This window comes from Protopterus annectens, chromosome 8.part1 (genome assembly GCF_019279795.1).
Source record: "Protopterus annectens isolate FY-2018-M chromosome 8.part1, PAN1.0, whole genome shotgun sequence".
Taxonomy (NCBI): Eukaryota; Metazoa; Chordata; order Ceratodontiformes; family Protopteridae; genus Protopterus; species Protopterus annectens.
Window position 1 is genome coordinate 264,182,181 of NC_056742.1, and position 18,183 is coordinate 264,200,363.

At 40.7% G+C, this 18,183-nt stretch overlaps 1 protein-coding gene across 2 annotated transcripts in view; it reads right to left on the bottom strand.

Moving 5' to 3' along the window:
* Positions 1–18,183, bottom strand: part of FANCA (FA complementation group A) — a 2,214,801-nt gene that overhangs the window by 1,962,829 nt on the left and 233,789 nt on the right. For both annotated transcript variants that reach the window (XM_044081851.1, XM_044081852.1), the window contains exon 8: positions 4,114–4,220. In XM_044081851.1, the coding sequence (XP_043937786.1) occupies positions 4,114–4,220 (107 nt within the window). The remainder of the gene's footprint in view (positions 1–4,113; positions 4,221–18,183) is intronic.

Below are 18,183 nucleotides of genomic sequence, written 5' to 3' on the forward strand. Positions count from 1 at the left end.
TAGCTATAATACTAAATACTGAATTTATGTGATCAGTGTAGATACTTACAGGAAGGACCATCTGTCAACATACCCACTCTAAGTGTAAGGTTTATAAACCTTTTGCCTTACAAATAAATTGGTGAATACTGGTCTATGTCAAAATTGTTCATTGTTATATATAAGAAAAACTGAGCATATGCTCAAAGGATGTATGAGCACACTTATAATATCAAAATAATGTGAATAAAAATGCAATTTTTAGACATGCTGCTTCCTACCCAGATCATGAATTTAAGCTTTTTATACTAGATATGAACAAAATTAACCCTAGAAGTGGTCTTTAGAAAGATAAATTGGAAGTAATGGATTGAAGTGGCAGCTTGCCACAAGTGTGGAGAACAGAACCCAGGTTGAATGAACCTTTCCATTTCTAGTATTTTTAAACTTAAACATTATTTATAAAATTAGTGCATGGTGTTTAAACATGGGTTCCGATCACATATTCAAACTTTTACAAGTTTGAACCTCATATGGTCGAGACCATAAGTTCGGATTTGTAAAAGTTAGAGCGTTTCAACGGAAATCTCCATAAGCGGGGGTTTCCATTTTGTTCAAGGGGGTGTGATCTTTGAGTTGGTATATTTAAGTAGCGGGGGGGTGCAGGGGGGCTTGCACCCTGCTTAAAACAATTTATTTAGTTTTCCGTATTTTTTTTCATAGTCAAAGTTTTGTAAGTTCGAACATAATGGTACGAACATTACGTGTTCAAAGTTATAAGACTCGGACTATGTGATATAGACCCTTTAAACATTTGTAGGGGTTACAATTTAATATGATTTAAAAAACTGTATTGTGAAATAGTTTTTTCTTAATATAGGCAGGATATATCAGTCAAATTAAATTTGTCTGTATAACAGTGCTTTTAACTTTGAGAATTGTAACATGAAGTAGATGGAGACGCAAGTTCACATCTAATTGTGAATCATTTAAAATTGTGTTTCTAACAAAGTGTTAGTTCTAAAGAAGGCCTTTTACCTATAGGACAAAAGTGCTTAACTATGAATTTTTAATACAGCTTTTGTCTTCACGAGTGGCATGCTGTCTTGTTGGTGAATTGGTCTGTGGCTCATTGGCTTTACTGTGCAGGTTAAATTGGCTATGCTTAAAATTGCGAAGTAAAAAAGCTCAGCAAACAGGACCCAGAAGCAATGTCAAAAACAAAGCGACTGAACGCTTTTAAATACGAACAGCTATGCCTAAAATTGCTTACACAGGCAGCTAGCCTAGTACTTGGAAATAAGCCTATGAAGTGCTCTTTTTTGCAAGGTTTCTAACACCATGGCTACAACTGTAGTAAACACACTTGGTACAGGAGACAGGCCAAATGGATGTACTTTGTACTGGAAGTGTAAACAACCCACAGCAGATCAAACAAACATACTACATGGACCCCAGAAAATGATGTGCCAAAAGGCAAATTGCAACAGCATGCTCACAAGCCCCTGGTGAGCTATTACCAGAATGTGACATAGTAGATATGTCTGTGGAAGCTGCTGAGGTCCAGGACAGAAGCTCTCTATCCCCTTCATACCAAGAAGGGAGAACCTCTACAGCCCCTTGAAGGAAAGAGTATAGGCCTATCCCAAGAGCTCTTCACGCATGGCTTGGTTACTGAATGGAGACCTTCTGTACGGAGGACTTAAATCTAGCACACAGTCCTTTGTATCCATGTCAAGAGCTCTCAGATTTTTCTCAGAAAGAAAAAAAATATCACCCCTTAAGATAACCCAAGACAAAAATTAGGATTGCCACTGCAGGACCAAAGGAGTCACTTTCCTAACATGTTCAGAACAGGTGTCAAAGGCAGGACTACGCTTTGTCTAAAGGGCATCCTTGATCTACAACAAAGCATTTTCTTCACAGGAGGTTGACCAGGTTTAAAAAAAGTCACAAAGAGCATTATAAAGGCACTCTGCAATGAGGAGAATATCCATAATAATTTAATTTAGTAGTGAGAGTCTCAGAGTCATGTCATATCCTGCACAGGCACAGTCCTCTGCCTATTACCTCTACCATAGTGGTACACAGTCAAAGCTGCAATGAGCTATATGACCGCCCCTGTGAAAGCCAAAGAGAGGGTTCTAGTCAGCTCCTCTAAGTCAACACTTAGGGTGGGCAGAAAGCCAATCCTCTACTGTACAGGAATAGAAAGTGTAAAGAAAAAAAAATAACAACCGAGGGACCCAAGCCTCATAGCAGCAGGGGAGAACACCCACTTGCCAAAGTCCAATGCTTTAGACTCTAAGATGTTGTGGTGTCTCGGCTTCATGCTAGACCAAAATCATGTGAGAGTTTGCAAAAAGATGGCTGATCAAAATCTCATGCTATTTAACCAAGGACTTGTGGAGGTCACAAAGCCTTCTGTGGAGCTGAGAAAGCATTATACGAGTGATTTCAAGCTGCATAAATAACATCTTTAATAAGTGGTTCCTTGAATGAGAGGGTGACCCATTAATTCTCCTCCTCCTTTTTAAGATATTTCTGCAGTGGAACGAGGGGCAAAAGCCAGCTCATGGTGCAATTCTCATAACAGAGGATTTCTGAAAACTTGGGAGCCATCTGGCAGGAAGTTCTAGGGAAGGTGAGACCTTATTACGCAGATAATGCCTCCAAATCTTCTTCTCATAGGAGACAGAGAAGGACTGGGCATCTCCCACAACCTCAACTTTGAATTTCATAATACCCCCTAAAGACATCATGTATGTGACCAAGAGTGCAAAGGGCAAGTGACGGATTTCAAGCAAATGGGTACCAATGTGTGGAGACTGGTCTGTCATAGGTAGCACAAGACAAGAGAGGCTTGTAAAAGGTCCGGTTCTGACATAAGTTTATTGCCCCTAAAAGCGTGGCTCCACTTCCAGGAAGTAAAGTTCCACTATGCTGCACACCATTGTTTGAAGTTCAGGACTTGAGATGAGGACCTTCAAAGCAAGAAAACCTGGCAAATCATCTCCACTCCAGATCTTTGAACCTTGCTGAACCCAAGGAAGGCTCATGGAGAGAGAGTCTTCAGTCCTCAGTACATCCACTTAGCTCCAGCCCAAGGACTCCAGAGACCATTCTCTAGGATTACGCCAATCACAAACATGCTCTGGATGTTCTACTGGGGGTGGTGGTGTTTAGACCCCAGGACACATTACCATAGTGGCTGGTGGGCGTGCACAGTCACATAACCTCTTGCCATCGAACAAAGCACAAGATGGTATTGAACTCAAGGTCTCATCTCATCAGCCAAAGGCAGAGAAGTAATGCATGCAACCATAAGGCACCGTAGTGATTCTATTTTTTTTTCTTTTTGTTCCTGTGCAGTTTCCGTACTTAGTTTCGCCTAAGAGATGAACATGCCTTCAAGAAGAGTATCTGCTGTCTGCTTTTGTCATGTTTGACTGCGTTTTCACATGTAGCTGCATTAAGGACCTTATCACTGGTTCCCACTTTAGGTACTCTCAATTACCAACATCCTTTCAGTAGCAAGGTAGGCCAGAAGTTCCTCCTTTCTGTGTTTTTGGAGTGGCTAGCAAGAAAAGTTAGCATTGATGCAAGTGCTTCAGATTATGCCATTTGCCAAAACAACATAATGTCAGCACAGGTCTTAGCTGGTGTTTTGCTACCATATAAACACAATGATGGCTTAACAGCTTCAGATATCTAATAGGGGAACTTATCATGAGCAAGATATGAGCTACAGCAGACAAGAGCTGGATGTCTCAAGGGCCAGATACAGTGGTCTAACATGAAGCAAAATGTCACAATGTGCACTGATGGAGGGAACTTTCTCCACCCATACACAGGAGTGCCACCAAAAAATAACTAAATTTAGAGGAGAAACAAGGATAGCCAAAACATAACACCAGCATAGATGGTCTCCGATGTCACATCCATGATAATGTAATAAAATCTGTGCATTAGCAATAGCAGACAAGGTCATTATTCTACAAAAGCTAGACTTGTTATTAAAGCTCTTACCTGCAGCACTGCAAACACAAACAGCACAAATGCACTTGGTAATTAGCCATACAACATGCACCAACTTTTCCATAAATAAGCTCACACGCGGACAGTTTTCCTCACCTGAAAGCATTTGTTTTGCATCTTCTAAAGTCTGAGTTTGCGGATCAGAGCACAACAGGCATAAATTCTGGAACAACCATTCTGTTCCCATAGCAGCATCATGGTTACTATATAAAAAAAAAAAGAGGAACTGTAAACTAATGCTATACCACAAACAATAAGGAAAGCTACAAATATCACCAACTTAAAACAGCAATTCAAGGGTATCTCAATGCAACCACTCTAAATGGACAGAAAGTATGGCTGTGTTAGAAATATAATCGTACATGCCCAAGCATTTGCACTGCTTCATTTACAGCATTCTTCAGAGCTTCTGTTGCAGAACAAACATCCACCTTGACATTCAGAGCTTTGCACCCTTTCTTTTTTTGGCCAGGCAGATGGCCTCCCACCTGGATGTAACACGTCAGTGGTAGGCAGAACATTGGCCTGCACCAACATTAGTCCTTTCTTGTTTTTCTCCCTAGAGGTGAAGTCTGAGACTACAGCAAAGAAGGTCCCTGCATGAAGTCAACCTCTGACCAGGATGCTCAGCCAGAAAGGACCTACAAAAGCCATCTCTCTCCAAACACTAGGCCAACCCATGGAGAAAGAAGTGGATGAGTAAAGGTCATGAATGACAGTATATCCACCTCAGTCCTAAAGAAACCCCAGGAAAAGAAATGAGGTGTGGAAGGATAGAAATTACTGCAACAACAGACATCCTTGAATATCTACAATTATGGTAAACTCCTACTACAACAGTATTATGTTCATAATACTGTCAATTGCTGCAGCAGTCATACCTTCTTTGGAAAATTCACAAAGCTTATGAACCTTGAAGTGGTAGGACCTGAGAAGGAATGGGTTGCAAGAAACCTTCTGAGATGTCTGTGGCAAACCCCACCCTTACATGGAGGAGATATCTAAGACTGTAAAAAAAGTGTGATCTGATAAACATGCAACAGCTTCAAAATTGGCCTGTGTGCTGACCCTCTTAAAAGGGCGGTGCTTGCTCTAGTGGCTCTAATAGAATGTGACCTCATTTGCCCTGTGACAATCTCAACATGGAATGAGTACCTCAACACAGTGCACTAACCATTCAGAAGCTGTTAGTTTTATATATAAAACATCTGTCCTCCCTATCACTTATTATAGGTTCATAGCCTAGTACACATCTATGAACCTAATGATCACAAGGGCCTTTTTAAGTCTAGCCATGCACCCAAATCTCTGACAAGTTCTGGTACTCTTGATATGTGCAAGCATGGGCTTAGGAGATGAAACATTTACCAGCAAAGGCCTAGGAGTTGAACTACTTACAGGCTGCCTGTGTCCATTAGAGACACTGGTGTCAATCCAGGGATGAATTTCCTATTACCCATCCACCTGCCCAAGTTGCACAAATTGGTTTGGTTTAAGTGTTTTTTTTTTAAATCTTTTCTTTTGTGCAAATAGTATATGTATTGTCTAAGCATCTATGGAATGCTAATGCTTTCACCTTTGTTTTGGAGAGCAGGGTAATAAAGAGGAACATTAATTACTTGATTCAAGGATACCTGAAGTCAATACTTCAGGCAAAGGACGCATTAAGTGTGAAGTAAAACTCTGTCCTCCTTTAAAATGACAAACAGGTCTTTGCACGTGAGGGCCTGTTGTTCTGAAATTCGCCTGGCAGAAGTAATGAGCACTATAAACAGGTTTCCAGGACATATACTTGAGGGAAGCAGCACCTGGTTTAAAAGTAAGTAATACTAGCATTTCTAGGACATAAATTTCATTGTGGTAAAGACTCTTCCTTAGGAAAAATCAGGTATAGAACCCTATTAATTAACTGGCTTACATGGAATCTAGAAAAGAGCATTGGGGGAGGAGGCTCCTAAATCAGTCATGTTGAAATGGCAATTACAAATACCTTCAATGAGGTATAAGACATCACACTACTGATTTCAAAATGTCTGGCATTAATTTAGGATCAAGGAAACCAAGGACTGGATTGGGTCCCACATAACACTATGGCACCAAAGAGAAAAATATTGTTTCCAACTTTCTAGGTATAATTTCCTTGCATTAGTTTTCTAGGCTCCTGTAAGATAGCAAGTCCTTGGAAAAATATGCCTTAAGTAAATGATAGCCATCAACCACAAGGCCTTCAGGACGGGATGCATGAGAGATCCTCTGTTTTGAGTCAAGAAGCTCACACCCTGAAGCAGCATAAAAGCTTAAAACTTTCACCTTTACCATACTTACAAGGAGAAAGGACCAGTGTTGCCTCAACCAAAAAGGAGTTGTCAGTAGGATTTTCTGGCTTGTCCTCCATTATCTTCTGTATAACTGTAAGAAGAGTGACTGGAAGAAAGTTGTGCCAACAGGCCTGTTCAGCAGATGTTGCCCACAGCCTTGGAAACAGTGTCCCTGTGCAAAAATTTTGTAGTTGTCCAATTTCTGGATATGCAAAAAAGTCTACTTCCGAGACCTCACTTCAGTACCAGCCATGTTAAAACATTTGTTTGGGAGTATCCACTTCTGTTCTACCAACATGTTGGCCAAAGGAGAGATACAGAATGCACAGAGCATCATGCCTGCCCTTTGCCCAAAAACTATGGTACCAATGCTACCCTGTAGATAAGTCAACATGTACCCTATTTGCTTGTTGAGGTACCTCACTTTAGTGCAGTCTAGAAGTACATGCAAAATGCCAGTTTCAAAATCTGTTTCAGGGCCAAAATCAATGTCTCCATTTCCTTCAAACGGGTATTTTTTTTTTGTAACCTGTTCTACGTCTCCGGGATCCTCAGACCTCTAAGTCCCCCCAGGCTATCTGACACAATTTAAATGCAACCTCCCAATGTTTAGATTCACTTGTTGCATCTAAGACAGTTTTTTTTGACACTGTATACATAGGAGAAAAAAAATATATGCAGATGCCATCTGTTTCTTAGGCACCACTGGGGCCTCCTCATGTGAAATATAGCTAGGGGCACCATCAGGATTGGAGGAAGCCACATATCTCAATGTTCTTAGAAAGGCGTCGTTGGCATAATGGTTAAGTTCTTTATCTCACAGATGTAATGTACAGGGTTTGATTTTGAATCTGGATATTGGCTAGGCTTGTGGTAGACTGCAGACCGACAGCCTAGTATTTATCTGTGAACCTTGATGTGAAGCCACGTATCTCAATATCCTTAGAAACTCCCTCGATGTGACATGGACCTGAAGTACTGGATCAGAAAGGTCACTTTCTCATGGAGCAAAAATGTTTTATGACTCACCATCTAACCATTCTACCAGGGCAATAGCTAGGATTTTGGAAGGTTCAGAGAAAATCCAAGAGGCTTGAAGCATGAAAGGGTGAAATACAGAGGCTCCTGAATTTCCTCCAGAGATGATGCCACAGCCATAAGAATGAGTACATGCAAATCTCTTGTTCTAATAAAGGCAATTACTAGATCCAAGCATTTGGTAAATCAAAGGGCAAAGAGATGAAGTGGATGTGGGATCCACGTGCTTCAAACCAGAGATATTCCCTGTCCATTATGGGTGTATGGATATGGACATACTTCAGATTCAATGATAACATGAAGGTTTGAAGAAGGGATAAAGAGGTGGGAAAAAACAAAACACAGGTGCACTCCCTTCCCTTGCAAGGTTAATGTTTTGAACTTTGAAACCTTCAGGAATTTTTTTTTTTTTGGCTTTGAAAAATCTGAGACTTGGAGTCAGCAAGAGTCTCGAGTAAAACCCTTTGCTCTTTCTCTTATGGTTGTGGTAACCCCTTATGGCCCCTCACGACACATCTTATAACAATGGTGGTACCAAGTGTTTCTTCCCCCAAGTACTTGTTCTGTGCTCACTGCAGGTATTTCTGATGGTGTTAAATATAGTCTATACCCTTGCGATAACGTTTTCAGATCCTTATATGTCTTTTGTGATTTCTCCCACTCGTTCATAAAAAGGCTCATGCAGCATCCTAGTTTTTGGATGGTGAGTTTGGCAGGCAGGTAAGTTAAGGGGATGATGAGCTGATGTGGAGTTTTGGGGTTGGGGAGGGACAAGCTCTATTATGACACAGCTCTTTCTTATTGGGGTCTCTACACTGATGGCCTCCAGGTTATCATCTTTAGGCTTGCCATTTTTTCTTCCAGGGGACTTGCTTCCCCTTAAGCAGTTTTCCTTTCTTCTGCCACTAAGGAGAAGACCCAAGTTTTTGTGCGATATTTTCTGCGGGTCTATATTACAAGCTCAAAAACTTAAAAGAGTGAATGTTCTTTTATCGAGCTGAAAACATCAACACCAGTAAAGGGTGAAGACACAACAGCAATTTTTTTCCCCCCAAGGGAAAAAATTGCTACTCTGCAAAAAAACAAACAAACACAAAATAAAGTGGGGGTCTGTGCCCCCCATACCCCCCTACTTAAATATACCAACTCCGAGATCACACCATAGTGGAGGAAATGGCAAAGTCCTGAAAACAGCCCCGTGATTTTTTTTTTTTCCCTGGGAGAAAAAAATGCTGTTCTGCATCTTAGGTCTTTAGTGATGTTGATGTTTACAGCTCAATAAAAGAGCGTTTGCTCTTTTAAGCTTGTAGCATAGACCCATTTCCTGCTACAGATGGAGTTTTGGCAGTGAAATTATTGCTTCACTGGATGCATTATCTTGCCATTCTACTCCAGCTTTTTAAACATCTGTTCTGCAGGGAGTCCAATAGTAACGCCTTATCCAGTTAGGTACTGAGAAATTAAACTGTAGTATGGTCTGGCATGGGGGTAGTTATCAACCAGGCATGTCTCCATATCACTGACTCCAATGTTGCTGCCCTACAGGATACATCAGTAGCATCAACGCCACATTCAATGTAGTGCTTTGTTACACGGGAAGACAGAGTGAATAATTCTGGCAGGAAGTTTCTCCGGGTTTTGTCCGGTGGTCTCATTATCTTTATCCTTTAACAGACACAATAATGTCTCCTGGTATTTCAACAAGCAAATTTGGCAGTTAAGAGATAGGAAGGCACAGATGTAGAGTTCCTTCCTGAGCCGTCTGGGAAATTACTTTCACCAAATGAGAAATCCTCTGGTGGGGAAGCAGATAAAATGCCCTCAGTGTCTGACTCATAATTGAAAGGGGAAGACATTTGGTCCAGCCAAATAAAGTTAACTCAGTTGCCTTCACCTCTGAGTCACAGTAATTCAATTCCTCGGGGGGGGGGGGGTCTTCCTCTTCTTTAGACTACGGCTGATGTCTGCAGGTTCTTAAGATAGCATACACAATCCAGAGCCAACTTCATTAAGTCCTGAGAGTGAACCCAGGAAGTAGCAAGGAATGAAATCCTAAACTCCACACAGCTCACTCGGAGACAAGGGAGTGGGCATCCACTGCCTGCATGACTGGTGCCTGGATCTGGAGAGATAATCGTCAACATCCCCATAAACAGGTAGATGCTGCGGACCCCAATCTTTGAAGCAGGATTGTTCTCATGCACGAGCATCGAAGGAATATTATCCGTCTTTTGAAAAATCAAGATACAGAACCATAGACATCCAAGACTGATCAATAATTTCAGGTCAAGTGCTTTCATCGTAGAACATAACATCCACCTGAGGAGCAATACCAGAAGCCTTGGATGTCAAGCTTGGGAGATGAAAAAGTGCCTCACTGTACCCAATGCCCTCAACCCTAAGGATGGCTGTGACTATGACTGGATTTTTTTTCTTTGGGCTTAACTGACAGCATAATGGCCTGGTGCAACACAGGCAATCTTCTTTGGCTGTTAGAAACTTACACCTGATATCTATACTCAGTGCTTGAAAAAGTACAATTGAAGTTACCACAACAGTAAATGTCAGAGTCATCATTATTGCAATAGCCTTAGCTATATGGGTTATACCCTGCCAAGTAACACGTAGTCAGCTTCCAAAGTTTCAAGGTACCTGCCATGGACTGAAACTGTCAGACAGCTTAAGCTGAGCTGATTAAAAGACAAGTTTGGTAACAATGCCCTTCAGAGCTTTCCTGCTAGCAAGCAGAGGGAGGCTGAACCCTGAAAGGGCTATGCTAGGAACAAAAAATAAATGTCCACACCCTGGCATAACAAACACAACAAAAAAAGAGGGGGGTGGAGGGAGGAAGCTGCTACTGCAGCAGTGATCATTTGAACGTCTACTGTTATGGTAAGTTCAACTTACACTACCCATACTATGTTCATCATACTGATAACTGCTGCAGTAACCTTAGCTACATGGGTAGATTACCACAGCTAACTACATTTGGGAGGTGGAAGGAGACGAGTCCAGGAATCCCTGGAGAATGGTCCTAGCAAAGCTTGTTCTGGACCTAGAGAAGGAATCCAGCTTATAGTGCTTTGTAAAATTATGTACAGACAACTAAGTGGCATCTTCTAGAATATTTCTAGAATGCCATCCTTTCTAAAAAGCCATAGATGAAGCAAAGGCCCTGGTAGAGAGGATCTTGACCCTGTTTGGAATAGATTTGTTATGCGGAGTATAACAAAAGGTAATAGCCTTAGACAACCATTTGGAAATGGTCTGTTTTGACACCAGTTGTCCCTTCTTCTAACTTTTGCAAGAAATAAATACATGATCTGAAGCTTTGAGTGATATAGTTCTGTGAAGATAGTACCAGAGTTGTCCGTGGACATCCTATTTATGGATTATCCTTTCTCCTTCATTTTTAGGTTCAGTAATGAAAATGCAAAGATGGATAATTTGGCTTAAATGTGGATATCACTTTAGACATAAAAAGAGGATTAGTTTTCAAAGAAACCTTATCCCTGTGTAAAATGAGGTAAGGTTGACTCACCACAAGAGCTTGCACCTCAGATTCCTTTCATGCAGAGGTTAGAACAATCAGTAAAATTGTTTTCCATGTTAAGAACATCGAGTCAGCCAGATTAGCGGGTTTAAATGGCTTCTCTAACACTAAATTAAGAACCCAAAGAGGGGCCACCAGTTTACTTGGCGGCCTCTTATGCAAAACCCCTTTCAAGAACATTTTGACAAGAGGCTGCCTTGAAAGAGGAGGATCTTTGGTTAGGCATACTGAAATGAATGATAAATGAACCTTGACAGAAGAAAGGCCATAGGATAGTAACTCGCACAAATATTATAAAACCAGAGAACAACTAGCCCGGAGTGGGTGCTGGTTCTATTACTGTTACCAACTAGAAAACCTTTTCCATTTCTTAATATATGATCTTCTAGTAGCAGGCTTTCTTGTCTCCATTAGTACCTGCTGCACGTACTAGGTAAACAGGTGCCTAAATGGAATTAAGACCCTACCATCCAGGCAGTCAACTGAAAATGATTGATGCTGGAGTGCATCAAACACCACTGTTCTTGTCAGTTGATCTAGTCTGTGAGGAAGCTTGTGGTAATTGCCCACTGGTCATTTCCGAAGGAAGGAAGAACCATAGTTGTCTAGGCCAGAAGGGAGTCACTACAATGATCTTGGGGGATTCCTTCTGTTCAAACAGGCAAAAGGGTCTACTTGAGGAACTACCTCTCCACCCACAAATTGATCAAATGCTGGAAGACCCAGATCTAGCTTCCATTCCTGAGGGCCTGCCCTGGTCCTGCCCAGCTTGTCTGACACACAATTTTGGTCCGACAGAATGTAGGACGCCTATAGACAGACTGTGCTGTGAAGCTGTATTCCAAACTAACATGGCTAGTATGCAAAAAGGTACGGCCTAGTTCCACCTTGCTTGTTGATGTACCATCTGACTGTGGTATTATCTGAAACAACTTGAATAGGTCCCAGTGGGACAAAAATGGTCCAGACAGTTGAGTGGCTTGATCAGGGAAAGAATCTCCAAGATAATTACATGCATGTGTCTCCCCTTGGTATCTCACACGTCTTATTCTTTTAACCTTCCTGAACCTGCTCCCCAAGCATCTGTGTTGACAGACTGCTTTACAGCAGGGAAGGAGTAGAGAAGATCTGGACATAAAGACATCTGTTGTCTCCACCAAAACATTTCTCTTCTGACAAACCCAAAACTGGGATTTGGGAAGATAAACAATGTTGATGTTGGGACTAAAGAGGATACAGCCAACACTGTATCTTTCTCATGTGGAGTCTTATAAGGGGTATCATGAGAATCACAAATGCAAGACTCAAAATCTTGAGGTATTCTCTCACACAGACCTTTGAGTGGAAAACTTTAGACACATATCTAAATAAAAGAGCTATTTTTATCCTGTGGAAGAAAAGCTCTTTGAACTGAGGTGTCTAGTTGGCAGCCCAGGATCCTGTGTGAGGGAGTGAAGGCAGACTTCTGAATGTTCTATTGGAATCCCAACTTGTGTAAGAGATTTCTCACCCAACAGAGAAATTCCTGACACTTTGGAAAAAAAACTCTGCAAAGATGCACAAGTCATATATATATATATATATATATATATGAAAAAAGGGATACCCTGAAGCCTGCAATGAGCTATAACTGAAGCTAGACACTTTGTGAACACTCTTAGAGTACTGGATAGTCCAAAGGGTAAGGCAGAGAACTGATAATATGATCCAGACACACAAAACCTTAAGAAATGCCTGATGTCTGAATGAATACAGATGCGATAAGCACCTTTTAAGTCTAATGTTAACCAGAAAACTTGAAAGGGGAAGAGGTAACAGGTTGTGAAGTGACAATTTTGCATTAGGGCACTTTCACAAACAGGTTTAGGAAAGAAAGATTCAGAACTGGTCTTCAAGCATTTCCTTTCTTTGGCACTAGAAACATCCTTGAATAAAAACCCTTCACTTGGGAAGAAGGAACTGGTTTCATCACTCCTTTGGACAGAATGTGATGAAGATAAGGAGGAAACAAAGAAAGAGTCCAAACTGAAGAATGATGAATGACCCTTCCCTCAGAAAGGAAGGAATTCTGCCCACTGCCATCTGTAACCTTAATGAATAATATTTAAAACCCATTTGTCTGAAGCAATCGGTTGCCAAAGAGAAAAATTGAGATTTAGACTTTCTGGAACAAAAACGGGGCCAGGGTGGTAGTGGGTCACATGGTCGCTTGAGTAGTCACACATACTGGACTGTCTTTAGTTTTGGGAGGTTAGAGACTTCACTGCACAACTCCACTGCCATTTCTTTTTAAAAGTCTGGTTTACCTGAATTCTGTTGAGAATGTTTATTTTGTATTCTGTCAAAACTGGCAGCAGAAAAAGAAAACCCCTTGGCCAATTAGGAAAAGAAAGGCAGAAAGTCTTAGAGATTCCCTGGATTAACTTGCCCCTTTCATCACACTTTTTGATCACCTCTGCAGAAGAGGGGACAAACACAAAATCTCTATTCAAGGGAGAATTTAAAATCTCATTTTTATCATCTGGAAGGTTCTGAGAATGCAGGCTTGCAAACCTTCTTAAAACAGCACCAGTGACCACAGTCCTAGAAGAAATATCAACAGTCTCAAACACACCACAAACAATGAAGTGACCCATGCAACAGAAGAAACAAAGTCATTTAAAGCACATTTTCCTCACAAGAAGAAACTGCAGATAAAACATTTCTTATGCGTTCACAGTTTGTCAAAACTTTAACTTATCAGCCTGACAATTCACAATTTTGAAAACCAACATTGCAGAACTACAGATTTTCCCCATAACCATTAATAATTTTCCCATCCCTATTAGAAAAAAATTGGGAATAGTGTAATAATTAAGACCAAGTCACATGTTAAATCTGATGAAGTCTTTGGCAAGACGAAAACGCACGGTTTTAATAGCGTTTATTTTACTTGTGTTTAAGTGAATAAAGTGTTTAGCTTTGGAATTCTCCTGGGACTTTCTTTTCTTTTTGTTTCATTGTATCTGGAAGTTCCTGCCGTGAGTGGTTACTAATAGTGTAATAATGTTTTAAAAGACTCAGGAAAATTATACATCCTACTTGCCCTTTTGGGTCAACTGGCTCAAGGAAAACTCCAAGCAGTCACACACATCCTCTAAAGCAGACAGAACAGGAGAAATGAGTGTAGGTTCTGAAAAATCCATCTATAACAACCATAGTATTTTCTGAGGGACTGAGAAACCTCAGTGTTCTCCCACTGAAAACAATGGCACATTCTGAAAACTGGGTCAGAGAAAAAGAAAACCCCACAGGGATAATCAGAAACTGAGTTCTCCTCTGAGTCTGAATGAGAAATCTGAGGAAAAACTCTGAATCCATCCCTACATCTTCCTGTTCAAATTCAGAATCGTGAATCTTTTTAGGAAAAGAGGAATAGCTTTCTTTTACCAGAAACTACTTTACAGAAATTCAATAGCCTGAAATAAACCATGTGAAAGACCCAGTAAACAAACTAAAGAAATTTGAGGAAGAGTAGATACATGCTTCGTTTTCAGTTTCTTTTTGACAGGACAAATGGGGTAAAGTGTGTTACTAATGGCAACAGCTGCTCCCCCAGAGATGCACACAGCATTCTAACAAAATAGGAAAACCTTTCCTGTTGCCCCTCCAGGACCATCAACAGTGGCTCTTCGTTGCCCAAAGAGGGTACTGCAACAGCCACAGATATGGCTAAACCCTGCTCCACAGTGCCTGAAGGTGCTACACCACAGGGATTCAGGGTAAAAGATGAGTGGTGTGAGGTACAACAAATGGCCACAACAGTCATCCTACTGTGGCTGATGCAAATTGCTAGCCTGCTGTGGTGGCAAAGGCTGTTAGGTTTACCTTTTTTTTTTTTTTTTGTGTCAAGGAAGAAGGACTGACCGTGGGGCCAGTAGTCCATTCCATGGTCAAGCCAAAAATGGTGCCTCTTTCCCATGAAAGACAAGCAGCAAATGTTGGTAAAACCATGAAGATAGGAGGTATTGCCAACCATGCCAAGGGAAACAGGGCAGTGGATGTGTAACATACGTCAGCTCAGCTAGCTGGAATTTTGTAAATTATGTTATTTGTATATCAAACTGATTTGTACAGATGCTTGTGCTGAAAATATATTGTGAGGTTTGCTTGTGTTAAAATGTAACAGTGTGCCCTGCTGGAAGGAAAAGAGATGTACATGCATTATTGTAACTCTTTAAATGTATACACTGTAACAGCATATACTGGAAGTGAAAAGGTTAATCTTAATCCATTTGACTTTGCAAAACATTCTTGAACTTAAATTACTTTATGGGTTAAAACATAAATATGTTATCCCATAGTTTTCAAGGGAGCCAGAAACACAATGTCTGTGCTAGAGATTAGGTTGCAGCTCCTGTAGGAAGAATGAAATGGTTTTATAACTTCCAGCAGCTGCACCACATTTGAGCAAAGATCAGTGTGTATTGTAGCACATAGGTGCTAAACCCTGGTAGCGCCTAGTGATGGCGGATAGTGTGGGAAACAAACAAACAGTCAGATGAGCAGATGTATGCAATGTCATTCCGTGGGAGTGCCTTCTGTGTGGAGTCTGCATGCCCTCCCCGCGGCTGGGTGGGCGGTCGAAAGACATGCGTCAATGGGCGTGCCTTCATTGAAGGATGGTCGTCGAGCTGGCACCTCGGCGTTCGTGAAAATCTACTGCCAAAGTCAAAGTTAGGGGACCATGACTTGGTCACTCACTCCAAATGGCATCCATCCTATAATATACAGGATTATGGACAGGTCCCTAACCATTAGTAGTTTATTATGTGTTTGTGCATGGATACCAAGAAATTGAAAAAAACAATGGGTTATGATCAGTGATGTGATCTTAATTCTTTGCAGTACATGAAGTTGTATCTACTATAAATACTCCTGATTACAGGAGGAAAATGTGCCATAACAAAGTGTTTTCCTGGATTTCAAAGCTTTTGAAAGCCAGTGAAGTGCTTAGCATTGTCAAATGCACAGCAGGCAGGAATGAAGGGCCCTTCTGGACAAGTAAAGGTTTTAAAACCTATTAGACACTGTTCTGCTGTATGTATTGTATAAGTGTGGCAGAGTGAAGTTCTAACAACTTTTAAAAGCTGTCTCACCTTCTACCACTGTTTTTTGCTGGCTGAGACTGTCCTCGGTTTATGACATTTGTTTACTGGGATAATCCGAATGGGTCAAACAAAACCCGTTTTCAGCAGGGGTCTGGGGAGTAAAGCTCCAAATATGTGGTAAAATGGGAGTTATGTAACAATTCAAACATAATCATAGCACTTACTATTTTACTAACACCTCATAATCTCAAGTAAGGACTAAGAATATTACAGTTCAATGGTACAGATGAGTGGGTGTTTCAAGAAAACTGTGAAAGTCCAAGTATAGAAGTAAACCAGCTGAATATAGGAGAACAGGGTGGGAGCTGTTCCAAGGAGATGAAGTAGAAGCGAGATTAACCTAGAGATGTGCAGGTGCACAGCTATGTGTTATTTAGATATTGTTTTAAAGAAGCTTTGAAGACTGTTAGGCTTGGCACTGATCTAGTAGCTAGGGAGAGAGAATTCCATACTTTTTTGACAAAGCATAAGTAGACACTGTCCTGGTCTCTTTGACAGTTTAGAAATTGTTAGCAGTTTTTTGTCGTCAGATCTTAGGGCTCTGTTAGGTTGGTAGGGTTTAATTAGGTTGCCTAGTGCTGGCCAGGCAGAGGCCTTGTAAATTAAGTTGTGCATAGTTAATAGCTGGATATAGTCGAATTGGTTGGGGAGTTTAAGCCAATTAAGTTCTAGAAGTGATTTAGAGTGATGTGTGTGGTATTTAGAGCTTGTAGTAAACTTTGCCACTTTGTTATAGCACTGTTCAAATTTGGATTTAATAGAATTTTGTAAGCTGGTTAGAAAAGAAGCACCATAGAATAGGGAGAGTAGCAGGTAAGTTTAAGCAAGGGTAACTTTGGTTGAGGTGCTTAGGAAGTGTTTATTTCTGTAGTGAAGTCCTAATTTTTGGTGAGTTTCTTTATATTCCGCTGAATGCAAAGGTCGAATTTCAGTTTTGTTTTGTTTTTTTTATCAACAATGAGTCCAAGCAGTTTGGTGTGCTGTACTATTTCAATGATTGTATTATCTGCTGAGTATATTTTCTATTGGTCTATGTCAGAGTTATTTTTTTAGGTGAAAGAGTACAGGTTTGGGTTTCTTAGGGTTAAGGAAAAGTCAAACATTTGTAAGCCAGGTTTCCACAGCAATCTCTAGAGCGAGACTCATTCTTAATGCTTTAGGGTGCTTAACAAAAACTTGCCTTTTTCCTGTTTTGAATGTAATCCATGCACTCCAAGCATAACACAGCTACTCTATCTATTCTTGAAAATCTGGGATATAAAAGGAATATACATGCAAATATTAATTTCATATTTATATGAAAGACCACATCAACCAACACAATCAGAGTACGGAATTCTTTTAAATATTCACCCACTTAGGGAAGTCACTGAGCACTTGGGACCCCCTGGATATCATCCTGGGTCGTTATCAAGTTCCAATCTCCTATAAACACCATTATTTCTTCATGAAACAATACTATCATCTCCCTCAGTTGTGTAAGGTTTATTTCAGGAGGATGCTATACACCATCTTGTGCGATCTGAAGCCTCTCCAACTTCCATTTTACCACAAAGTGGGTCCATCAACTGGTCCACTTCTTGAAACATCACTCCTCTGGCTATCAATATAGTAATAGCCACCCTTTCTTGCTTCCTCCAAGGATGCAAAATATACCTTTTTAAACTCCATCTTCACCAGCTTACTATGCTCTAACACTATATTAAATCCCTTTAAATAGTGTAATGTCCAGGGTCCACCTTAAAATCACACATTAGAGAAGTTAAACAGCATGCATTTTTCACCTTTATTCTTTAATTTTAATGCATAAAAGATATACTACCAATCCCAGGCTTTCACAGAACAAACAATGGCTGCATTTACAAATTAAAACATGTCTTTACTGAAACAACGTGTCACAGCGGCATACAAGTTGGATATTTCTGAAACACTCTCAGGTAACTAGTCTCTGTGCAAGTTCTGTCATTTAAATTTAAGTTAAACACACAGTTCTTATCTCATTCTTTATAGTGTTTGTCCCAGCCTTCTTTACATGCATTTGTGTCCCTGTTTCAGGCGATCTCCTTCAGGCCCCCTTGGCATCCATGGCCTTGGACAGGCCCTTGCC